We start from the raw sequence: 27169 nt of genomic DNA, 5'->3' as shown, positions 1-27169 counted from the left end.
CTAGCAGCGACCAGCAATTTCACAGCGGGATCCAGATCGCTGCTGCGTGTCAAATACAGCGATATCGCTACCTAGGACGCTGCAACGTCACAGATCGCTGGCTATATCGCTGCGACGTTGCTTAGTGTGACGGTACCTTTAGCTCCACATCTTCGTCTGTTATCTCAGCCTGCAACAAATGGGAGGAGGAATCGCTGAGCTTGGGAAGTGTCAGATGCTGGAGAAAGGTTTGCAGAGAGTGCTGGGGAGGGGGCGTACGTGAAGAGTATAAATTTTGATAGAAGTTATGGAACTCAGTATAAATATCTTCTGGATGAGCTGAGACATTTCCGTCGCTTTTTTTAATTGAGTGGATAGTGTTTAAAAATTCTTTTTGACGTAATTGTCTTGCTAATAATTTGCTTGGTTTGTTTGCCATTCTATAAAAAGAGGCCTTCGTCTATGTTAGGGTACCGTCACACAGTACCATTTTGATCGCTACGACGGCACGATCCGTGACGTCGCAGCGATCGTATGATTATTGCTCCAGCGTCGTAGACTGCGGTCACACGTTGCAATCACGGCGCTGGAGCGATGCCGAAGTCCCCGGTAACCAGGGTAAACATCGGGTAACTAAGCGCAGGGCCGCGCTTAGTAACCCGATGTTTACTCTGGTTACCAGCGTAAACGTAAAAAAAACAAACAGTACATACTTACATTCCGGTGTCTGTCCCCGGCATTCTGCTTCTCTCCACTGTGTAAGCGCCATAGCCGGAAAGCACAGCGGTGACGTCAGACGTCACCGCTGTGCTCGCTCTCCGGCCGGCAGACGCTCACACAGTGCAGAGAAGCTGAGACGCCGGGGACAGACACCGGAATGTAAGTATGTACTGTTTGTTTTTTTTACGTTTACGCTGGTAACCCCGGTAAACATCGGGTTACTAAGCACGGCCCTGCGCTTAGTTACCCGATGTTTACCCTGGTTACAAGCGAACACATCGCTGGATCGCTGTCACACACAACGATCCAGCGATGTCAGCGGGTGATCAAGCGACGAAAGAAAGTTCCATACGATCTGCTACGACGTACGATTCTCAGCAGGATCCCTGATCGCTGCTGCGTGTCAGACACTGCGATATCGTAACGATATCGCTAGAACGTCACGAATCGTACCGTCGTAGCGATCAAAATGGTACTGTGTGACGGTACCCTTAGGGCACGTTCTGTTCTATGTGTGAGAACGGTATTTAACTGGATTTTGACGTCTTTTATTTGTTTGATTAGATACCGTGAAGAGGATTGCTGATTTGCTTGTTCAAGATTATGTAATTTGTTTTCTAGTTTAATTTGCAATTCTGTTCTAGTTTTTTTCCTGGCTGTTGCCAACTTAATTATAGTGCCCGTGATAAATTTCTTGTGGGCTAACCATATGTTTCCTGGGGATGTCTCTTCATTAACGTTCGTTTGAAAGTAGAGTTTAAGATCTTTGCTGATGGCCGCCACTATTTCTGGGTCTGTCAAAAGGGAGTTATTTAGTCGCCACCTAAACAGTTTAGATGTGCTAGTGTTAAATTTGAAAACCGAGAGGACTGCATCATGGTCCGACCAGGAAGACGGAACATGACGGGAGAACAGAACCCCCGGCAATGTGCTTGCTGTGGCTAAGTGTAAGTCTATTCTAGAGTACGTTTTATGTACAGAAGACATAAAGGTGTATCCTTTTGTGGGGCCATTCGTCTCCCTCCACACATCAGCTAGCTTATACTCACTCATCATTCTAATTATCCTTCGTCTGTCTCTCTTAGATATGTCTGTTCGTTTTGCTGCAGTACAATCGAGGGCGGGATCCAAAGTGAAATTAAAGTCCCCACACCAGATCAAATGCTGGTAGGAGATTGCCGATATCTTAGATAATATTAATCTAAATACTAGCGTCTGAGTTGCAGTGGGCATGTAGCTGTTTACTATGCAGACGCTTTGTCCTTGCAGTTTGCCATGTATGATAATGAATCTACCCTCCGGGTCTTCCACGGTGCCCTCCACCTGAAATGGTAGGCCATTTTTAAATAGTATAGCCACACCCCTAGTCTTACGTTCCCAAGCTGCGAGATAAAAACGAGAGTAGTTGTAGTCTAGATATTTAGGGCTGGAGGTTTTTGAGAAGTGGGTTTCCTGTAAACATACAATATCTGGTCTGTGTTTGTGATAGTCTAGAAATGCCTTTTTACGCTTCATGGGTGAGTTAAACCCATGCACATTATGGGACAATATTCTACACATAGTTGCAAGAATTATTACCGCTATTGATCCACCAGTGACCTTTGTCCAATGTCATTGACCTGTCAGAAGATCGTGTCAGAGATAAATAGAGTAGTAGAGCGTGCTCACATCTGTTAAGAAACATAAGGGAAAAAACAATACAAGGGTAGACAAAAACATTAGACAAAGAACGATCAAACATTTGGGTGAAATACCCTTTTGAGGCAGTGTTCCGGGGTCCCATAATAAAAGGAATCCCAGAAGTCGGCCTAGTCGGGCAGCATGTAACAAGGCCCAACAGCCTAACCCTTGCTAATTATAGGATGAGCATGGGTGGGAAATATACTGCTCTTAGGTAAAAACTAACTGTAAATTTTAACTTTATATCGCAACAGGCTGACTCTACTATTAAGTCTTTAGTAGAATTAAAGCACAAGAGCGATGGCATTATAGCTCTAAACAAGGAGGATTTCACTAAGTGGTCCCAGGAGTGAGTCAAGTGACCCGCGCATTCTGGCTCCTGGTTCTAGGGGTCTGTATCCATTCTCTCTGCGGGCGTGGTTTACGTTTCGGTTGGGGAGGAATGGAGTCCAAGATTGGTATTTCTGCGCGCTCAAGGGCTTTTGTTCCTTCCTCCAGAGATCGGCATATAAACGATTCGACTCCATGAGTAAATAATAAAGCAAACGGGAATCCCCATCTGTACTTAATATCCACTGCCTGAAGTGCTGCTGTGACAGGTTTAAGTGACCTTCTCCTTGCAAGCGTAGAGGGTGATAAATCAGCAAAAAGTCGCACTGTGTTTGGTCGCCCAGGTAGGGAGGACATTTCTCTGGTTGCTGATAGAATTAGGTCTCTGGACTCTTCATAATGCATCTTAAGCACTACATCCCTAGGGAGTTCGGATACTCTTAGTCTGCCCAGGGCTCTATGGATCCTTGTAATGTGAAGCAATGTAGGATCTACATCTGGGAGTAATGCTTTAAACAGTGCTGTAGCTGTGTCTTTAAGAGCTATGATAGACTCTGGGAGGCCTCTAATGCGTATATTGCCTCTGCGAGACCTGTTCTCAAAGTCTTCACACTTTAGCTCCAAGTCCATTATGCGCTCAGTGTGCACTTTAATGGTTTCCTGATCCTCCTCTAGGGCCTCTACTGTCGCCTCCATCTTATCCTCCAGGTTGGAGGTACGCTGCATTATTTCCTGAATTTCTGCGGTTACGTTGTGCATGGCTGTTTTCAGCTCAGAGCGGAATGTCTGTTGTAATGTCTTTATCAGAGTTGCCGTGGGTACTACAGCCTCTCCTGCTGTGTTAGGTTCCTCCATTTCAGCGTCGCTATTTATCGCTGTGAGGGGAGCTGAGGAGTGTGCTGCTGCGGCGGCCATCTTGCCCACGCTGCTGTTTAACAGGAGCTCCTCTATTGTGCGGTTTGCCGACTGACCTGCGCCTCCTTTCTTCGGCATACTCGCTTTGGCGGTGCACTGAGGTGAGTCTCCGCTGCTGCTGTGATTTTCGCTGTGATTCCGGTGCTTTGTGGGGTTATATTGGCCTGTTGGGATGCGGAGCTCAGCCGGTCATGTCCGACTCAGCCAAGTCCCGCGCATGCGCCCCTCCTTTTTATTTTTTGAACACTCATCTATTCATTATTTTCATTCACTCCCGTTTTTTTGATATTTGTCCTCATATCCCGTCAGGGGCAGTAATAGTTCATATCTACACTCTTCTTTCTCCTTTTTTGCCTCTGCTCAGCTTCCTTATATGCTACGGCTTGTGGTCATATTTTAAATACACTATTTACTCCGTTCAGCCTCCTGACTTTTTCATGCATGCGCTGCTCTTACTCCGTGTTCAGACTTCTGACGTCTTCGCACATGCGCTGGTTTTGACATCCTCCTTTGACCACCGGAAGCTCTCTACACGTGACCGCGGTGCGTGCCACTGCATGGAGGCAACTTCCGGCTGCATGTGCGATCATCAACGCAGTGGAATAGGGCTTTTCAGCAGCATAATCCCCTTATGGCACTTTATTATAAATACTTCCATGACCTTAATTCCTGTCACGCCCCTCTGGAAGAAGCTCGTTTGCAAAACTGTGCTCGTCTGGCGCGGGGCAGGATACAGCTATGTCTCCCTACCGCACTGCACCACAGCAACTAGACATCCACTTCAGGTAATAGTAATTTTAATACCCAAGTATGGAATTTTCTTCTTTCCATGTTGGCTGCATGGTATTTTTTTTATAAGGGCAGGGATAATAGGATACAGGGTGTTTCCAGTGTATGGCCACTAGGATTATAACCCATGCAGGCAGCCTTTTCTACTTTTGCACTTCTTTGCATATAATATTATTATTTTTAGGCGCTTATTTCATCCTGGTTGGTTGGTTGGTTGACCCATCCCCTACCTACAAACCCCTTTTTTTCCTGATCCCTAACATACTGACTCATATTGTATATTATGCCCTTTTAGTACCACTGGTGTACTACAGACATCTGGGTCCTTTGCTGTTTTTCGACCCCAACTATTTTGGAGGTAATTCACTTCCCCCTGTCTAAAGGGGGGTGATTTTTTTTTTTTTTTTTTACTTTTTTTTTTTTTTTTTCATATTTTTTAAAACATTTTTTTTTCTTTTACTTTTGCCATGCTTCAATAGCCTCCATGGGAGGCTAGAAGCTGGCATAGCCTGATCGGCTCTGCTACATAGCAGCGATCATCAGATCGCTCCTATGTAGCTGAATTACAGGCTTGCTATGAGCGCTGACCACAGGGTGGCGCTCACAGCAAGCCGACATCAACAACCATAGAGGTCTCAAGGAGACTTCAGGCTGTCATGCTGACGCATCGCTGACCCCCGATCATGTGACTGGGGTCAGCGATACGCGCATTTCCGGCTCGATGGCCGGAAGCGGTAGTTAAATGCCGCTGTCAGCGTTTGACAGCGGCATTTAACAGGTTAATAGCGGCGGGTGAATCGCGATTCCACCTGCCGCTATTGCGCGCACATGTCAGCTGTACAAAACAGCTGACATGTCGCGACTTTAATGTGGGCTCACCGCCGGATCCCACATCAAAGGGGGAGACACGACATGCACAGTACTAGTACGGCGCATGTCGTGAAGGGGTTAAATAGTAATAACCGGCTGACATATTCCCATTAATAAAACTGGAACACGTTTAGACCGATGTTGGTGGAAATAACAACACAAATTTACACCTGCAATTCAAGTTCTGCCGCACGGACAGAAAACCCTGCACCAAAATTTCATGCATGTCTTATAAATTCAGAGCATCTTACTTCCCCGTATTTCGGCTTTCCACTGGTGTGTGACCCGTGAAACATAAAGCACAGGGGAGGATTCTGCAGTCCTGGTAGCTGAGGAGCAGGCCAGTTTTTGACTCCATTGGGCAAACCTGATTATTATGTCTGAATTACAAATTATTCCTGTAATTATTCAGGGATAACATTTTCTTACTCTTCAGACTGTGCACGTGTTGGCAATTAACTATCCTATTTTTGCACGAAAAATTAAATTCCTGAATAAAGCAATCTGTAGTATACTGACTGGCCACTGTGTGGTGCTGTTCACTTACAGATGTCCTGTAACCACCCAGCCAGTCTGTGGTGCTGCACATGATACAAATGACACGGAACCGCCATGTTATTTCAGAAAACCGTGTTATACATGGAAACAAGAAGCTTTGTAATAAATCTTTTCAGAAAAATCTGCTTCTTTCACTCTGAAATAATGGGTAATATCTGTAAAACCTGAATTTTTGCGTAAAGATAGATTTTCCCATTACTGCGATGGGAGATGACAGTTGGTGCTTTTTAATTTCTATGAGGAGGAAGCAGCAGGAAGCACAGACATTCTGCTCCACGTTTCCTCCTCCATAGAACACTAACTCTAAAGACCTATCTCTGTAATGGGAAAATGCATTTGCTCAAGATGGATTTTACCTGTGCACTGAGAATTGTAAGAATGAAATACTAGTTTAAGAGAAGAAATATGTGGATTTATCTGATAAGATATACTACAATATTCTTAATTTCACGTGTACTATTGATTTATGGAGAGAGAAAAAAAATAAAGTTGAGGCTACTCTTTAATCAAGGTTGAAAATCAAGATCCACTTTGTTTTCACTTGTGTTTTGGAGTGTAAGGCCGGGGTCACACTTGCGAGTCTCTCGCATCAACCGCCAGCACATTTGATCTGTTATTAGACAGGAAAGACTGATTGCTCTTTGTCTAATATTGATCTCTATATTTTTGCAGTTTCTCAAGCAGTTGGGTGTTGGCACGAGCTGGCAGTTTGTAGATGTCTATGGACTTGACCCTGAGCTTCTCAGTTTGGTCCCGCGTCCTGTCTGCGCTCTGCTGCTTCTCTTCCCCGTTACAGAAAAGGTAAGTTTCTTCTGCTCTTTAGGGATACACTATGGCGCTGTGTCCATGGGAGATGGAGAAACACCATTCCTGTGCCTCTGTCATATCTTCACATGTGCAAGAATGGATGTATTTCATTTGGCCGTATTCCCAGTTTGACCTATATGGCTTAGAAACCATAGACTGATGTAACTTGTGAGAAGGGGCCTTTCTAGAATACCTCTACTAGTGATGAGTGAACGTGCTGGGATAAGGTGTTATCTGAGCATGCTAACCGAGTGTTCTCTGCGTGCTCGAATAATATGTTGGCATCAAAGTGGCTCCATGTCTCATGGCTGTTCCACAGTCGCAACGCATGCAGAGATTGCCTGTTTGTTAGGAAATCCCTGCATGTGTTGTGGCTGTTGAACAACCACAAGACATGCAGCCGCAGGGACTCCAACATATTTTTTGACCATCCGAAGTCACTCGCTTAGCACCAGAGCATGCTCAGATAACACCGTATCCAAACATGATTGCTCATCACTAATCTCTACTACTGTTGTCTGGAAAATCACTATTTTAATTGACACTGGTGTTTTGTTTTTTCTTCCCCCACGTCTCTACCAGTGCACCAAGCATCTGATCATTTGTCTTTTTTTTTTTTTTTTTTTTATTCTTGCACCAACTGCTCTAATGTTGCCTGGAGCTTGGGCGTGTTAAGTTTAATGTCATTATTCTGTCCACCTAAGGGAAATTTAAGGTCACGTTCATAATGGAGCAGTAGGAATTCTGATCTTTCTTAGAGAAACTACTGGCAATAAGCGCTTTCCTGTTGGTGAACTTTTCCATGTTTTCCAGAGCCAAAGACAAAGTTGCCTCCAGATTTAGTATATCTGTTTAAAAAATAAAATGTTAATTAACATATACCCTGTAGTAGGTAAATCACAATAGTACATGTAAATAACATAGGGTACTTATTTAACACTATTTTGATCAAAAAAGCTTTAAAAGCCATCCCACCATGACAAGGTGCGTCCTATCTCTAGTATTAAAATATCTTGTCCGCCGACCTGCATGTAGATAAGGGCAGAAAAATGGCCAAAATAAAATATCAGCTTCCCAGTTAGTCTTCTCTACTCCGTATAATTTGCCTGCTCGTATTTGCACAATTATCAGTGATAAAACATGGAAATGCGTATTAGACTCAGAAGTGAAATATGATGACATGAAAGCTCCAGCGATGGGACCAACCTTATCGCCTGGTCTGTACAGGGTCGAGCCTAGCTCCATTACTAGCACTGCTATCGGGGGCACAATACAGCTGGGCTTCCTCCCAGTGTCCATGTTGCACCAAATCTTCTGAATCTTGTTATTCAGTCTATATCAAATAAAAAGTGACCTTACCATATGGTGCGTGATTTATTAACCACCGGCATCTTATGCCAGACAATCTGTTTACTCTGCATAACTCACATTAGCCGACACTTATCAAACACAGCGAAAATAGTATATCTACAGTTTAGTTGCATCTTACCCAGACACATGCGTAAGCACCTTAAAATGTCAAGCCATTGATCAGGTCATGAATCCATCCTGGGGCGGAGCCCTGTGGAGCAAACCTTTAAGTAGAGTATTATTGGATGTTCATATTAAAAACGTGCTACCCTGATGGGCTAAATAGCAGGAATGAATCCTGAATTCTTAGGGTACCATTGCTTAACCCAAACGGGGAAGAAAAAAACTATTTTCACATCCTTTTTCCAAACCCATTAGCACTGGTTGGCCACTATTTTTATTGAGGGCCTTGGTGTGGATTGGTGTGGATGTGATCCCAGGCACCCACAATGATCAGCTGTTACCGGCCACTAGAATACAGCAGCCACGGCTACTATAATTTTGGCGAAGTTGTTGTGTTCTGGCAGCATCTGAGAAAACCAGGCTGCCGTCGGTCTGTTAGCAGGTGATCGGCATAGGTGTCGGATGTTGCACCCCCACCAGGACCGGAGGGTATGTATGTGTTATGCAGACTCCCGGGGCAGAGCCTGTCCAGTGGGGGCAGATGTGTTATACGGACTCCCGGGCAGAGCCTGTCCAGTGGGGGCAGATGTGTTATACAGACTCCCGAGTGGAGCCTGTCCAGTGGGGGCAGATGTGTTATACAGACTTCCGGGGCAGAGACTGTCCAGTGGGGGCAGATGTGTTTTACAGACTCCCGGGCAGAGCCTGTCCAGTGGGGGCAGATGTGTTATACAGACTCCCGGGCAGAGCCTGTCCAGTGGGGGCAGATGTGTTATACAGACTCCCGGGCAGAGCCTGTCCAGTGGGGGCAGATGTGTTATACAGACTCCCGGGGCAGAGACTGTCCAGTGGGGGCAGATGTGTTATACAGACTCCCGGGGCAGAGACTGTCCAGTGGGGGTAGATGTGTTATACAGATTCCCGGGGCAGAGACTGTCCAGTGGGGGCAGATGTGTTATACAGACTCCCGGGCAGAGCCTGTCCAGTGGGGGCAGATGTGTTATACAGACTCCCGGGCAGATGTGTTATACAGACTCCCGGGCAGAGCCTGTCCAGTGGGGGCAGATGTGTTATACAGACTCCCGGGGCAGAGACTGTCCAGTGGGGGCAGATGTGTTATACAGACTCCCGGGGCAGAGACTGTCCAGTGGGGGTAGATGTGTTATACAGATTCCCGGGGCAGAGACTGTCCAGTGGGGGCAGATGTGTTATACAGACTCCCGGGGCAGAGACTGTCCAGTGGGGGCAGATGTGTTATACAGACTCCCGGGGCAGAGACTGTCCAGTGGGGGTAGATGTGTTATACAGATTCCCGGGGCAGAGACTGTCCAGTGGGGGCAGATGTGTTATACAGACTCCCGGGCAGAGCCTGTCCAGTGGGGGCAGATGTGTTATACAGACCCCCGGGCAGATGTGTTATACAGACTCCCGGGCAGAGCCTGTCCAGTGGGGGCAGATGTGTTATACAGACTCCCGGGCAGAGCCTGTCCAGTGGGGGCAGATGTGTTATACAGACTCCCGGGGCAGAGACTGTCCAGTGGGGGCAGATGTGTTATACAGACTCCCGGGGCAGAGACTGTCCAGTGGGGGCAGATGTGTTATACAGACTCCCGGGCAGAGCCTGTCCAGTGGGGGCAGATGTGTTATACAGACTCCCGGGCAGAGACTGTCCAGTGGTCGCAGATGTGTTATATAGACTCCCGGGGCAGAGACTGTCCAGTGGGCGCAGATGTGTTATGCAGACTCCCGGGCAGAGACTGTCCAGTGGGCGCAGATGTGTTATACAGACTCCCGGGCAGAGCCTGTCCAGTGGGGGCAGATGTGTTATACAGACTCCCGGGCAGAGACTGTCCAGTGGGCGCAGATGTGTTATATAGACTCCCGGGGCAGAGACTGTCCAGTGGGGGCAGATGTGTTATACAGACTCCCGGGCAGAGCCTGTCCAGTGGGTGCAGATGTGTTATACAGACTCCCGGGCAGAGCCTGTCCAGTGGGTGCATCCTCGCTCTCCTAACACTTATATGCAGTTAGGCCACGCCCACTGAACGGCCGCACCACTAGTCGGAGAGCGGCCTGGGCTCAATACAAGTATATAGAGCGAGCTTGATCCGCTGGACGTGCTCTGCCCGGGAGTCTGTATAACACATACCCTCCGATCCTGGCTCAGAGACCAGTTAATCCCCCTGCAGTGCGTGTGCTGGGGTGGGTTCATCATTCTGCAGTCAGTGATTGCAGACTTATCAATTTGGACCGGATAATCTCTTTAACAAAATTACCATGCGGTCATAAGCAATGTGAGAGAGAGAGAGAGTTCCCCGGGTTGGAATATGCTTCCAGGCATGCTCAGATGTAACAACTGCATCCGTCGCTGGATTCCTGCGTTTCACAGTGTGCGCAGGATCCAGTGTCCATAGGCTCCCATTCTGTGGAACGACCTATGCCGCGGGAGGCGTCGGAACGTTTTTCCACTGCAGACAAACGTTTCATGGAACGTTTTTTGGAAAAGACAGCCCGTCACATTCTGCAGGATCCAGTGAACGACGGACGAAACGTGTTGCCATCCGTCGCGATACGTCGCTAATACAAGTCTATGAGAAAATGCAGGATCCGGTTTTCTCAAAAAACGACGACGTATCTCAACGGGACTACAAGGATGCAAGTGTGAAAGAGGCTTAAGCTGTAATTGCCAAGATGCCAGATGTCTCCATGACGTAACCTGAAGCCCAGAGTGTTACAGTTCTCGTATCTAACCTTCTCCTGTGTGATACTCCACTGGGCCCTGTATCCAATCCCATCATGTGATACGCTCCAGTAAGCCCTGTATCCAATCCCATCATATGTGATACTCTCCTCTGGGCCCTGTATCCAATCCCATCATATGTGATACACTACACTGGGCGCTGTATCCAATCCCATCATGTGTGATACGCTCCACTGGGCCCTGTAGCCAATCCCATCATGTGTGATGTGCTCCTCTGGGCCCTGTATCCAATCCCATCATGTGTGATACGCTCCACTGGGCCCTGTATCCAATCCCATCATGTGTGATGTGCTCCTCTGGGCCCTGTATCCAATCCCATCATATGTGATACACTACACTGGGCCCTGTATCCAATCCCATCATGTGTGATACGCTCCACTGGGCCCTGTAGCCAATCCCATCATGTGTGATGTGCTCCACTGGGCCCTGTAGCCAATCCCATCATGTGTGATACGCTCCACTGGGCCCTGTATCCAATCCCATCATGTGTGATACGCTCCACTGGGCCCTGTAGCCAATCCCATCATGTGTGATGTGCTCCGCTGGGCCCTGTATCCAATCCCATCATGTGTGATACTCTCCGCTGGGCCCTGTAGCCAATCCCATCATGTGTGATACTCTCCGCTGGGCCCTGTAGCCAATCCCATCATGTGTGATACTCTCCTCTGGGCCCTGTATCCAATCCCATCATATGTTCCGGATACGGTCCGCGTATCTAATCCCACTATGTGATTACACTCTGTGTATATAACCCCAGTGTGTGATACAGTGAGCAGCGAATAGAATCCGCGCTGACAGCCGTCCTCAGTGACACTGTCCACATCTCGGTATCACTTTGCAGTCACTAACAAAATGGCTCCTCACTGAGCTCCTAAACTTCATCCTCTTATCATTGTGCAAACACCCAGAGGGGGAGGCGTGATGTCACACGTGATCAGACCCCGCCCACATTTACTTCAGTCGTAATGCGAGCTGGTACACTTGGTTTTCATGGCAAATTTCAGTAGCTGCTCCCCCTAGTGTTTAAAACTGGAAATGCCAAACTGTTTTACATTATTTTTCATATTTTATACCATAAAAAGTTACTTTTTAAAATGATTAACACATTAATACTTAACATTTTTTTCAGATGTGGAATTTTTTTATGGCACCTTAATTTTGAAAGATGTTTACCCCAAATGTCCCACTTTATTGCTTATGCCGCACTACTGGTGACAGCAGGGCAGAACAATCATATTCATAGCAGTGATTTGATTCAGAAATGGCCTCATGTGATTGAGACCGGTGTAATGGAGTAGGCTTGCTTTGGCTCCGTGCATCTGTAAATGAACGCCATTGTGTTACCGCCAAGACATGACTTATTAAAAGCTGTGGATGTGAGAATGTCACAATTAACATTCAACGATTAAATCCTTTATTTTTCCTCCCAATCAGTATGAGCACTTCAGGGCAGAGGAGGAAGAAAAAATTAAATCCCACGGTCAAGATGTGGATTCCTCTGTTTACTTCATGAAGCAGACAATAAGCAACGCCTGTGGAACAATTGGCCTCATTCATGCAGTGGCAAATAACAGGGACAAGCTCGGCTTCGGTAAATGATTCTCATAGCTGAATGTGTCCACCAGGTGGCGCTGTAAGACTCCACCAGAGCTGTCATCTTCAGTTACCTTTTCTAGTTTACGTTAAAGTTTTAAAACTTTCCTTATTGTAGGCAAATAATTAACTGTGTGTATGTCCAGTCGATGTGCCCAGAATTAAATGGGCCGTCCAGTTGGAAGGAGTGTAGGGGATAGGGAACTTGTTTTTTTTTTTTTTTTGTTTTATAAAAAAAAAAAAATCCATCCCACTGCATCACCGTGACCCTATTCGGGACAGGCCTATCCTCTAGTACTAAATACAGATGTAGATTATTTGGGATCTGACTACTTGAACCAGCACTGATCTTTAGAACGGGCCACTTTTGTCCTTGTTAGAATAGAGTGGCAGTGTGCGCGTGTCACTCACATTCCATCATTCTCATTTAGGCTGCTGGGGCAATTTCTCCGGTAGTCCTTTAAAGAATGACTGAAGTGCACCTGAAGCATGCACACTGCCACTGTCATGGGTATAAGTGCCCTGTTTGGTGATCTGCTCCCAGCTGTCAGACCTTGTCACCTCTAGAAACACTATTTACCTGTAGGTATAATGGTAATCTGTAGGTGCATAGTTTTTAAAGCAGGGATGGGGAATCTCAGGCCCCTGGGCCAATTACTGCCCTTGATGACCTTTTATCCGGCCCCCGTGCAGATTCTCAGGGACCGCATTCTTGGGCAGGGAGGTGTACTTTGATTACAGCCAACTCATTAATTTCTTCTTGCTCTGTTAGCACACACGCAGTGATCACTACTGAACACTGAAGGGCATGCAATGAAAGATTACGTCCTGACACCAGTGCCAGAGTCAGGATGTACTTTGTGGGCGAGGATTGTACGGCCCCCGAAGGATGGTATAAATATCCAAATGGCCCTTTGCAAGACAAAGATTCCCACCCCTGCTTTAAAGCATTGCTGTTCTATTGAAGCAGAGGCTAAAGGGCAAAAATGAAGTTCTTCTCCCTGCAGCTGCTTGCTTCCAGTCATCAGAGCGGAGCAGGGATCTCTAGCAGTCACCTCTCTGAATACAGCGAGCACCGCCAGGCTGCTGTGCACACATACACTGCAGTGCAGGCTGTCAGAGTGCTGGGATTATTCCTCACACTCACTATGTTGTGCGGGGTGACTGCCACCGCTGCCTTCACCGCCCCAATGACAGATAGCGAGCGGCTACTGGGAGAATAAAACTTACAAACTCCATTTAGATAGATGATGCTCTGTCCAGCGTTGCAATGCAACAGCACCATTCTCTAGGACGCCCTACAATATGGTAAAACCGACCAATAGAATGTCAGAAAAGGCATTGCAGTAATATACCCCCTCAGCGCCATGATATCCAGAAATAATCCCAATATATGTCCCAAAGAGTTCTTGATGACATTTGACATGACAGTATTTTTCTTGTAGAAAATGACTCTGCTTTGAAAAAGTTTCTGGATGATTCCAACTCATTAAGTCCTGAAGAAAGAGCCAAATTTTTAGAAAAAGATGAGGTAAGTACAAGTATAAGTGCTGTGCTGCATCCCACTAGGGTCAGAGAGCTGGGGTCTGATCACCGGGAGGCTTCATTCCAGGAATGGGACCTTGTAAAGGCCAGTCTCTGTGATTTCTGCTCTTGAGGCGCATGTGGCTGAATGCGAACTATGCACATTGTTCTGTTCATAAGAATATTCCGCTTTTATGTAAATGAAGATTAATCATTGTACAGTAAACTTTACTTTCTCATTCTCAGGATTTTTAAGATCCTTTCTCTGACAGTGAAAACTTTCCATATTTACATCCAGAGGCTGAAAACACGTACACACGTTAAACTTCTCACAGCTGACACTGTCAGAGCGGCTGCTGGTTTGTCCTGGTGGGCTGCCGGATCAGCTGGCTCCAATGGAAATAAATGGAACACTCTCGTGCATTTGGTAACTCACGAGGACAAACCTGCAGCCGTTCCAACAGCTCACGGCTGCCCCGGATATGGCAAGGCATGCACAGTGGGATGGGTGCGTGCAGCGGAGCGCACATTGCGGGGCACGCAGCGGAGCGCAAATTGTGGGGCATGCAGCAGGGCACACATTGCGGAACAAACGTTGCTGGGCATACAGCGGGGCGCACATTGCGGAGCGAGCGTTGCTGGGCATACAGCGGGGCGCACATTGCGGTGCGAGCGTTGCTGGGCATGCAGCGGGGCGCACATTGCGGAGCGAGCGTTGCTGGGTATGCAGCGGGGCGCACGTTGCTGGACATACAGCAGGGCGCACATTGCAGAGCGAGCGTTGCGGGGCGTGCAGTGGGGCGCACGTTGCGGGGCGTGCAGTGGGGCGCACGTTGCGGGGCGTGCAGTGGGGCGCACGTTGCGGGGCGTGCAGTGGGGCGCACGTTGCGGGGCGTGCAGTGGGGCGCACGTTGCGGGGCGTGCAGTGGGGCGCACGTTGCGGGGCGTGCAGTGGGGCGCACGTTGCGGGGCGTGCAGTGGGGCGCGCGTTGCGGGGCGTGCCTTGCGGGGCGCACGTTGCGGGGCGTGCCTTGCGGGGCGCACGTTGCGGGGCGTGCATGCTGCGGGGCGTGCCTTGCCCGGGCGTGCATGCTGCGGGGCGTGCCTTGCGGGGCATGCATGCTGCGGGGCGTGCCTTGAGGGGCGTGCATGCTGCGGGGCGTGCATGCTGCGGGGCGTGCCTTGAGGGGCGTGCATGCTGCGGGGTGTGCCTTGCGGGGCGTGCATGCTGCGGGGCGTGCCTTGCGGGGCATGCATGCTGCGGGGCGTGCCTTGCGGGGCATGCATGCTGCAGTGTTATGTTCTGTATGCACTCCAGTCGTGCATACTATAAAGCGATCTGCAGAGGAACCCCGCCATTAGATCTAGTACCTCCCTGTTCTAACCTAGTGCGTTACGATTAGTGGTATTCATCCCTCCATTTCGTCACACTGTCAGGAAGTATTAATTAGTAGGAAATCTATTTTCCGGTGTCAAAACCTGGGTGCAGTTTGTTGTGTGCGTCCTATGGGCCCAAAAATATTCTAAAAATTGTACTTTGGCATGTATGTAGAGATGAAAAAATGTAATGTATCTCACATGTCTAATTATTGGGTAGATTGCTGCTCTTTGAGCCCTGGAAGCCATGCGTGGCCGTGTACATGCCTGTGCTCCTGTGGTCCAGTCACTGCCAGGCCGCTACTTACAGGACTATTGTGCTCTTCCATTCCAGAGTATTCGGGTTACACATGAGAGCAGCGCTCAGGAGGGACAGACGGAGGTAAGACTTCTTGTTTTGTGCCCAGTTCTTGTTGTGCCAGCTCTCTGGGAACAGACCTGACACTGATACTGTTCATTCAGATGTAAGCGAATCCCCGTGTGGGAATCTGCTGGCGTAGATGGTCTCTTGTATAATCCTCATTCTGCCGCTATGTAAATGTTTGCAGCATCACATGACATGAAATGGCTTCATAACAAGTTCACAAACCACTGCTGACATGAGAGAAAGTGTTGATGGTTCCCTACAGAGCCCTCCGGCATGGAGCCGGGATATCTGAGCCCCGTCCTGTATCGGAAGCCTTTTCAGACTCTACTGTAAGATGTGGGGATGTAAAGTGAATAAATTACGGGTCCCATGTTAACCCCTCCACCTCTGCAGTAATTGCCATTGAAATAGATATGGCTGGTGGCGGAGCGGTGAGGGACGGCTGACACCGAAGGTAACCATGGAGGGACGGTAATCACAGGGCCAAGTGTCTGGTACTTAGTGGTTATGTTCTGATGCATATATACACCACACGTGCCCATCTGTACCGATGTCGGTGTACACTGTCACATATTGTCTCCCTGTTATGGGACTATTTGATGTCCATAAAACCTGAATTCAGAGATAAAAAATCCAAAACTGAGACATGGCACAGTGTATAATTGACACCCAGCACTTAAAGCGGAATTCCCATTTCCAAAACGCTATCCAATATGTAACAGCGATTTATCCCCATGCCTGCCCCTTTCCCCATGTGCAGGGCATTGCAGAAGCTTGGGTATCCATGGTTACGACCACCGTATAGTGGCAGTTAGTTGCTAGTGGTCAGTTTTTCATGATAAGGTTTTTTTGTACATAATATTATCTTATAATACATAACCTCTCCAATCCATTATTACAAATATATAATGCGATGTGCAGCTCTACATCTATATGCGAATTGCATATTGTGAGTTAGCGACTCAAAACTAGCAATTTAAGAAAAAGGAATACTGAGTCATAGCTAATTTTTAGAAAAGTACAAAAACATCTTTATTTGAACTATACAACACACAGAACAAACAATTAAAAGAAGCACGTGAAAAAACAGCCACATAGACTAAGAGTAACCACTGGGTATGTGATCAAAAAATCCCAAGTAATTAGGTGCCGGCTATAAAGCAATGCATCAAGGGTGTATGGAAGCTGGAAGTGTCACCATACTAGTAGTTTGTAAGACAGGCATGATGAAAGGCCTCCAGGAGGCACACAATTACTAGAGGTGCAAATTGCTACCTGTAAATATTCAAGATTCCCATACTACTAATCATACCTGTAGCTGCCCAATAAATACTGGTGACACAAAACAGCAAAGTGTACCAAGTCAAAGTGCAAATACATTACCCGTCATGATGCAGAGCAATGTGGCATGTGCGCAATCATAGATGTCAAATATGAGCGTAGTCAGTGTGGATCCGATCATCTGGAACAGGCGGAGCCTTGCACCTAAGGTCTGATTACATTGGTGCTTGTAAATCAGGTGACTAGGCTTCACCAATATAAAATCAGGTATCATCACTTTTACTAGCCACACCCCCTGAAGAAGGTCTTATCGTACTGAAACGTGCGTTGGGGAATTGGTCCCGGCTCCATTGCTCTGCATCATGACGGGTAATGTATTTGCACTTTGACTTGGTACACTTTGCTGTTTTGTGTCACCAGTATTTATTGGGCAGCTACAGGTATGGTTAGTAGTATGGGAATCTTGAATATTTACAGGTAGCAATTTGCACCTCTAGTAATTGTGTGCCTCCTGGAGGCCTTTCATCATGCCTGTCTTACAAACTACTAGTATGGTGACACTTCCAGCTTCCATACACCCTTGATGCATTGCTTTATAGCCGGCACCTAATTACTTGGGATTTTTTGATCACATACCCAGTGGTTACTCTTAGTCTATGTGGCTGTTTTTTCACGTGCTTCTTTTAATTGTTTGTTCTGTGTGTTGTATAGTTCAAATAAAGATGTTTTTGTACTTTTCTAAAAATTAGCTATGACTCAATATTATTTTAAGAAAAAGGAATACTATCTTATCGGTGACCCAAGCAGAGCCTGAGATGTTTGACGTGTCGCAGAAATTGCACCCATGATTTACATTTTATGGCATATGAAATGCAAGTGTTAATACATCTATAGTAAATGAGACCCCCTGGTAGCACAGCAGTGGGACTGCCTTCCTGTTGCTTGTCCATACTAAAATAGTATGGGATTTTCTAACTGAGATTCTGATGGAGGATATATTATTATGGCTACAATTGCTTTGTTTTTTTTAGCCTCTTGCGGTAAACTTCCAATAAATGCAGGGAACCTGTCTGAAGGAGTGGTGCCATAGGTGTGACACAGCAAATGTGCTAAATCTTATGCCAAAACATGCATGATGAAGCATGGGAAAGTCCACTCTCCTCTATGAAGATAGGCCCAGATGCACTTAAATCTTGCAGTACTGCAAGCCCCAGGAGCAATATAGAAGAAATGGTGGTTCCAGCATCAAAAGTGCTCAAATATTTAAAAAAAAAAAAAAAAACAACTTTCATTAACAGTAAAATCCACTATATGGGCTCGTTCAGACAGCCTTCTTCTCAGTCTGAGTGCTATCCGTGAGAAAGTCAGCAATGTTTCCATCGGATTATTACTGATACATTGCAGTTTTGTAGCATAGGAAACTCTAAATAGTCTTGTAAATGATTAATAGATGCTACCGTAAAAAACAAAAAAAAGACTGCACATGAATGACATGTAAGAAAATAATTGTCCCACTTTACTGGATGAAACTGAATTATTATTATTTTTAATTTTTTTTGTACGCTCGTGAACCTAACACCAATGTAACCTGCAAATGCGTTTCAGACAGTGTCTTTAGTTATTGCATAAAAATAAAGTGAACGGCTAAGCGTAATAAAGAGAATATTTCACCAGATTTTTGCTACCCCATCTGAGAACAGCATGACGTTGGTGCGTAGACCCTGATTCAAGCAATGTATCACTTATTAGGCTGCTTGCTGGAGTTTTGATAAAATCATTGTTTTAACTTCTGCAGATCTAGCAGTTCTCTAAATGCTGAGCTCTATATAACCCTGCCCACAGCACTAATTGGAAACTTTCTGCCTTTGCAGTGAACACAAAGCTGCCAATCAGTGTTGGGCGGAGTTATTCAGAGCTTATGAATATGGAAGACTATCAATATTTTATCAGCACAGTATCAAATCTACAACAAGTAGCCTAGTAAGTGACACATTGCATGATTCAGTGTCTCTACATCATGCTGCTCTCAGATTAGGTCATAAAAAGCTGGTGACAGATTCTTTTTAAGTCTTATCCTGTGGGTTCTGATCAATCTTGTCCAATATGGTCGTTTTATTGACGACCTGCTCCTGATATGGGATGGTACAAAGGAAAAGGCTATAGAATTGTTTTCTCTTGTGAGCACAAAAAATATATACATCTTAAACGTACAAACCACTATATATATATATATATATATATATATATATATATATATATATATATATATATATATATATATATATATATATATATATATATATATATATATATATATTTATATATTATTATTTTTTTTTCAATCAATTTTTTTTATTTATTTTTAAATATAACACTAAAAGGAGATATACTGTAGCTAATGGAATTATAATTTCTCCTACTAAAAGCGCTGTTACTAATTCTACTTACCTGGCTACTTCTTCACATACAATGCATGTAAATGTCCCTGGAGGAGTGCTTATTAGGACAAAAAGAAATACAACTGAGAAACTTTCAAAAAGGAAAAAAATGCTTAGAAAAGTACAAGAGAAAATATCCATATTGGATGCTAAAGACTGAACGATTTCTTTCTACAACATTCTCCAAAGATTTTGGGTGACAATAGATAACAAATACTGTGGTGTGAAAAAGTATTTGCCCCTTCCTGATTTTCTATTGTTTTTTCCTTGTTTGCCACACTTAAATGTTTCAGATCACCAAACAAATTTAAATATTAGACAAAGATAACACAAGTAAACACAAAATGCAGTTTTTAAATGAAGGCCTTTATTATTCAGGGAAAAAGAAATCCAAACCTACAGGACCCTGTGAAAAAAATGATTGCCCTCCCCCTTCCTTAAAACTTAAATTAACTGTATTGTTTATCACATCTTTGGAAAACTGAGTTCAGTTCTCAATCAAGAAATCATTTTAAATGGGACCCCCCTGACAAAGTGAAGTAGATCAAAAGTTCCTCAAAAGCAAGACCTCATGCCACAATCCAAAGAAATTTTGGAACAACTGAGAAGCAAAGATCTCAATTAATGACTATCAGTCTAGAAAAGGTTAATCATATCTAAAGCTTTGGGACTCTAGTGAAAAGCAGTGATAGACATTATCCACAAATAGCAAAGACATGGAACAATAGTGAATCTTCCCAGGAGTGGCCAGTTGACCAAAATTACCCCAAGAGCGCAGCAACTACTCATCCAAGAGGTCACAAAAGATCCCACCGCAACATCCAAAGAACTGCAGGCCTCACTTGCCTGAGTTAAAGGGAACCTGTCACCTGTCATTCTGTAATGCTGTAGATAAGCCCCCGATGTATCCTGAAAGATGAGAAAAAGAGGTTAGATTATACTCACCCAGGGGCGGTCCCGCTGCGGTCCGGGTCCTAAGGGTGTGTTGCGGTCCGGTCCAACGCCTCCTATCTTCTTACGATCACGTCCTCTTCTTATCTTTACGCCGCAGCTCCGGCGCAGGTGTACTTTGTCTGCCCTGTTGAGGGCAGAGCAAAGTACTGCAGTGCGCAACAGGGCAGACCAAGTATGCCTGCGCCGGAGTCGCAGCGTGAAGACCAGAAGAGGACGTCATTGTAAGAAGATAGGAGGCCCCGTACCGCCACTGGGTGAGTAAATCTAACCTCTTTTTCTCATCTTTCAGGTTACATCGGTGGCTTATCTACAGCATTACAGAATGCTGTAGATAAGCCCCTGATGCCGGTGGCCGCAGCTCATCTTCGATTGTTGGGGTGACAGGTTCCTTTTAAGGTCAGTATTCATGACTCCACAATAAGAAAGAGACTGGACAAAAATGATCTGCATGGTAGAGTACTAAGACAAAAAACACTTCTGAGCAATAAGATCATAAAAGCTCATCTCAGTTTTGCCATAAAGCATCTTAATGATCCCAAGATTTTTCTGAGAATACTCTGTGGACTAACGAGACAAAAGTTGACTTTTTGGAAGGTGTATGTCCCATTATACATGGTGTAGAAGTAACATAGCATTTCAGAAAAGGAACATCATACCAACAGTAAAATATGGTGTTTGCTCTGGGTCTGTTTTGCTGCTTCAGGACCTGGAAGACTTGTTGTGCCAAAAGAAACCATGAATTCTGCTGTCTACCAAAACATCCTGAAAGAGAATGTCCGGCCATCTGTTTGTGACCTCAAGCTGAAGCGCACTTGGGTTATGCAGCAGGACAATTTATCCAAAATCACCAGCAAGTCCAAGTCTCAATGTTTTAAGAAAAACAAAATTAAGACTTTGGAGTGGCCTAGTCAAAGTCCTGATCTTAGTCCGATTGAGATGCTGTGACATGACCTTTAAAAAGGCGGTTCATGCTTGGAAACCCTCTTTTTCCCTTAATACTAAGACTTACAAAAAAAAAAAACACACAAAATGCAGTCTTTTTTTTTTTTTTTTGTCTAACATTTAAACTTGTTTGGTGATCTGAAACATTTGAATGTGATAAACATGCAAATGAATAGGAAATCAGGTAGGGGAAACCACTTAATCGCACAACTGTATACCAAAACTTAAGATACAGGCACACATATATATATATATATATATTTATTTATTCGTGGTTACTCGCTAATCCCACCCCCTGCACAGTAGCTCCGCCCCCCACCACATTACTACACACAATCCCGCCCCCCCACCACATTACCACACACAATCCCACCCCTTACCACACTACCACACACAATCCCGCCCCCTCCACATTACCACACATAATCCCGCCCCCCCACCACATCACCACAGATAATCCCGCCCCCACCACATCATCACAGATAATCCCGCCCCCACCACATTACCACACATAATCCCACCCCCCACCACATTACCACACACAATCCCGCCCCCCCACCACATTACCACACACAATCCCGCCCCCCACCACACTACCACACACAATCCCGCCCCCCCACCACACTACCACACACAATCCCGCCCCCCACCACATTACCACACATAATCCCGTCCCCAACACATCACCATACATAATCCCGCCCCACCACATCACCACAAATAATCCCGCCCATCACCACACATAATCCCGCCCCCACCACATTACCACACATAATCCCGCCCCCCACCACATCACCATACATAATCCCGTCCCCAACACATCACCATACATAATCCCGCCCCCCACCACACATAATCCCGCCCCCACCACATCACCACAAATAATCCCGCCCCCCACCACATCACAACTATTGTTATTAACTTCATTTTAAGTTAATTTACCACCTGCGTAAGCTCTATTGAATGTTATTTACTTTAGTTTAATCACCAGCAGCGTTAATTAGATGGCAATGAGCATGCCGAGCGTTAGCCGGCTGGAAACGGCTAGTTTCAACATATAGGCCACCATTTTATATTAGAAAATATAATGAAGTACATTCCAATGTATCAAGGAAAAAATCTTCTGCTCTGTGAGGGATGACTTACTCAGCAGCTTCCCAAGGTAGACACAGGGACGCTTCTTGTGGTAAATCACCTGCTGGTTTATTGGGGAACGGCATAAACCGTAGCCGGGTTCAGCAAAACAAACAGCCTTTCTGCATAATGGCAAAGTAAAGAGATAACGTATCACAAAGTCCAATTGTCTGAGGGATTCGCCCGCTCAGACCACCGTGTGTCTTCAGCTCCACCTGGAGCCGCCGTTTGGAGTCTTTCCTCTCCAAACACAACACACTGACTGCCTCTGAAGTCCAGCCATTTAAACCCAGACCATGTGACTGATCACATGACTGACATCACACGGGTCCTGTTAGCACACATCTGTGCTAATTCTGCAGGTGGAGGTATGGTGGACATCTTCCCACTCACTCTATAGATGCCCACCTAAAACCAGACCATGTATGCAACTTTAATTTAACCCTCACAACACAGCGTGCTGGAGGGAAAACTGTGGTTTCACATCACTGACACCATTATGCGCAGTGACACAGATCTCCCCTCATATACCGTGCCAGTGACCCTGTCACACTCCATTTAATCTTGTGGACAAAAAAGCTTCCGTTTTAGGTCGCATTCTTTCTCCTAGTGTTTTTGCCCAAGGTAAGACAACTGACATGTTCATTTTAAAATCTATATGAATATATGGAAAAAATGTATCTGATCACCTGTGAATCCTGGAAAACACAACATGTGAGCTGTATCATAGGAACATTGAAAGTATGATTAAAAGACATCTTTGTGATGCTGCAAAAGAACAGCATTTAAGGGCTCCTCAGAACTTATATATTTTATATAAAAACATGGGAGTAACTCAGATGTATATAGAGTAATAGGAATTGAAAGGGTTAAAAAGAATAGGCAGAGGCTGTAGAGAAAGCTGCTAAACAGTCCTGATATATCTGTTAAAACAGGATCACCTCTGGGCATGAATCATATGCCATTATGAATAATAAAATGTATTTGCTATCTTGTTATGTGGTAGTCACTGTGTCACTAGTTTTATGATAGTGACTAAAAACTGTCAAACGCGTTTGCACCTTACGTTAGTGATGGGTATTGTAACTTTTAATATACAGCAATAAAAAGTATGGTTTACAAGAGGATCTTTGATTCTGGATCTACTATTTCATCCATTGTTTGCCAGAGAGTTGCATACATTGTGTCCAATGGGTTTGTAGATCTTATTTTCTGGCTCATGTGCAACAATTGATGCTCCTAATTTATGAGACATGTGCATCTTAACAATTCAGGTGCGTCTTGCGTCAACCTGCATTTTTTTTTTTTTTTTTTAATATAACCTGAAAGTACGCCCGTCTTAACCCCTTCATGACCTTGGGATTTTTCGTTTTTCCGTGTTCGTTTTTCACTCCCCTCCTTCCCAGAGCCATAACTTTTTTACTTTTCCGTCAATTTGGCCATGTAAGGGCTTATTTTTTGCGGGACGAGTTGTACTTTTGAACGACATCATTGGTTTTAGCATGTCGTGTACTAGAAAATGGGGAAAAAATTCCAAGTGCAGTGAAATTGCAAAAAAAGTGCAGTCCCACACTTGTTTTTTGGTTGGCTTTTTTGCTAGGTTCACTAAATGCTAAAACTGACCTGCCATTATGATTCTCCAGGTCACTACGAGTTCATAGACACCTAACATGACTAGGTTATTTTTTTACCTAAGTGGTGAAAAAAAAAATTCCAAACTTTGCTTAAAAAAAAAATAAAAAATAAATAAGTAAAAAATTGCGCCATTTTCCGATACTCGTAGCGTCTCCATTTTTCATGATCTGGGGTCGGTTGAGGGCTTACTTTTTGCGTGCTGAGCTGGCGTTTTTAATGAAAAAAAACGGCCGCCCTGCTTGTGATTCCCAGCCCCGCAATGTGACTTATGATTTATTCACGTTGCGGGGCTGGGATTCACAGGCAGGGCGGCCGCGCAGGCGCAGTCAGCTGGACTGCATATGGGGACAGACGGCCAGCGCTCACTGCGCCTGCACCAGGCAGGGGATAAGAGCGCAGGCGCCGGCTACTTTTGAAAACAGAGGTGAGGAGGAGGCGGCGCCCGGCGCCAAGAAGATGTGAGTGACAGCTGTGTGCTGACTGAAGCAGGGGGGAAACGCCGGCCCACTTGACTGAGGAGCAGGTATTTCAGACAAATTATAAAACTGATTATTTCTCAAGTTACAGCACCCAGAACTAAAAGAGCCACCTTGTCAGAATGCAGCATTACTGCTGCATAAGGTGGCTCTTTTAGTTTGAAACGACTGGGGGGGGGGGTGTGACAGGTTCCCTTTAACAAATCTGCCCTTCTGTGTCTAGTTGTTTTGCTACCACTTTATATTCTTTTATTTTATTTTTTTAAATACATCAGATAGGGATTGCACACATTAGTTAGGACTGCTCTAATACGGGTATACCTAGACGTTTGGTAGAGCGGCTTAATATACATTTTTTTGCAAAAGACATATTCACCAAATACCCTGTGTTTTTCCATCTTTTTACTAGCACTTGCTGTTTACTGGTATTTTCTGCACCAGAGTACTTTTTGGTTTTACTGTGCCTTTTTGTTTCATTTTATATTCTTATGGTATTTTTATAAAGTTAGTTTCCCTACTACGTAAATGATGAGAACGTGATCCTTCTGGAACCTCCAGTGACCTTACACTGTACCCGCAGTGTTACATTGTTCTTCTTTCTGAGATTTCCCTGCTGGGATCTTGCCTCCCCTTCCTCCATTACTCTTGGCGAGGCGCAATGTTTATGGCCGTCTCCCCTGCAGCTATACATAGCAGAGCGTGTCCATGGTAATTCGGTGCCATGTTATAGAGCGCAGGGGTTTGTAGACTGGAGCACATTGTGTAGCATATTTTGGGTTTTCCCCTATGTTTCGTTATAGAAATTTCCCTTTCTTTTTTTTTTTTTTTTTTTACAATTTTTGAAATGGGGTTTACCTCCAAAACGTATGGCAATCCATGCAAATATTACCTCACTACTGGCCTACATTGGGCAACTATATGCCGCAAGCACAGTGAATTTTGGAATACGACCTGGTGTATCGCCTCTAGCTGTAATAAAATAATGAACTAGAAGGTGACTGCTGAGACCCAAACACAATCTCTGCTTTTTCCTTTTGCCAGTTTATTCTTGCTGTCATATTTATTGCCCCTTTGCCACTAAACCCTTCCAAATTCCCCAAAAACCCAAGAGCGCATTATAATGAAATAATAATTTAAGTCTGATAAATAATTATTGATCTGACCTAATCTGCAGATGGTGAGATTGTAATGTTATAAATCTCTAAACCTAATATCCTGGCATGCCCTGCCCTAGTCTCACTATGTTCCCTCTCGCCTGCTCTCCTGGCGATCTCCTCTAATATAGCGCCTCTCTCGTCCTCCTGTCACTGATGAATTACTGCAATTTATTGCTACCTTTGCTTTTCCTGTCTCTTCTCCTGACCATTATGGAATTCCTGTTCTGTCTGCAGAAAACTTTCTTACAACCATGACCTGTCAATTTCACATGACCAATCATTCCTGGGCCTAATAGAAATATGGCTGACACCCATTATCATGGCTTCCACTGCTGCATTCTCTTGTGACTGCCTTTTTAAAGGGAACCTGTCACCCCCAAAATCGATGGTGAGGTAAGCTCACCGTCATCAGGGGCTTATCTACAGCATTCTCTAATGCTGTAGATAAGCCGCCGATGTTACCTGAAAGAGGAGAAAAAGACGTTAGATTATACTCACCCAGGGGCGGTCCCGCTCCGATGGGCGTCTCAGGTCCGGTACAGCGCCTCCCATCTTCATTCCATGACGTCCTCTTCTGGTCTTCACGCCGCGGCTCCGGCGCAGGCGTACTTTGTCTGCCCTGTTGAGGGCAGAGCAAAGTACTCCAGTGGGCAGGTGCCGGAAAGGTCAGAGAGGCCTGGCGCCTGCACACTGCAGTACTTTGCTCTGCCCTCACCAGGCGTGAAGACAAGGAGAGGACGTCATGGAATGAAGATAGGAGGCGCCGGAGCGGACCTGAGACACCCATTTGACCGGACCGCAGCAGGACCGCCCCTGGGTGAGTATAATCTAACCTCTTTTTCTCCTCTTTAAGGTAACATTGGGGGCTTATCTGCAGCATTACAGAATGCTGTAGATAAGCCCCTGATGCCGGTGAGCTTACCTCACCATCGATTTTTTGGGGGGTGACAGGTTTCCTTTAATTTACTTCGAACTCCCCAATTGGCAATAAACACAGTGAAGCAATATCCGATACCTGCTCATTTAACCCGATTCCGCCTCTATCCTCCATTGCTTTGGAGTACACTCTGTATCCTCCCTTTGCCACCACCCTTATCGTCTTTCTCTCCTGGCTCTTGCACTTCCTTTCAACTTGCATCTATACCAATATTATGGCCTTTGTCATTTTGATGCCTCTGTACTCTTATCCCTTCCTCTTTTAATCTTAGTCGTCCTCCCTATCCTTACTTCTCTAACTTGTGAAGCTCTCCTAACTCCTGAAAGAAGCACTCCCATCAAAAGTTTTTATCCTCTTAATATATTACAATCCTCATCATTATATAGCTGTGTACTTACAATTGCTCATTTTGCATTTCTACTCGGTCAATTTTTCTCTCTTCTCTGCTTTATGTAGACACAGGAAGTCTCTT

General features: G+C 45.3%; 1 protein-coding gene across 4 annotated transcripts in view; it reads left to right on the top strand.

The window, feature by feature from the left end:
- UCHL3 (ubiquitin C-terminal hydrolase L3) overlaps positions 1-27169 on the top strand; it is a 77511-nt gene that overhangs the window by 15177 nt on the left and 35165 nt on the right. For 2 of the 4 annotated variants that reach the window (XM_077297232.1, XM_077297233.1), the window contains 4 exons: positions 6514-6642; positions 12317-12473; positions 13921-14006; positions 15711-15758. In XM_077297232.1, coding sequence (XP_077153347.1) covers positions 6514-6642; positions 12317-12473; positions 13921-14006; positions 15711-15758 — 420 coding nt within the window. Of the gene's footprint in view, positions 1-1789; positions 1867-4265; positions 4410-6513; positions 6643-12316; positions 12474-13920; positions 14007-15710; positions 15759-27169 lie in introns of those variants that run through there. The other 2 variants (XM_077297234.1, XM_077297231.1) reach the window with 2 other exon arrangements.

The sequence above is a fragment of the Ranitomeya variabilis genome, chromosome 3 (genome assembly GCF_051348905.1).
Source record: "Ranitomeya variabilis isolate aRanVar5 chromosome 3, aRanVar5.hap1, whole genome shotgun sequence".
NCBI classification, from domain to species: Eukaryota; Metazoa; Chordata; class Amphibia; order Anura; family Dendrobatidae; genus Ranitomeya; species Ranitomeya variabilis.
The sequence above is the reverse complement of the archived record's forward strand: the minus strand, read 5'-3'. Positions and strand labels throughout refer to the sequence as shown.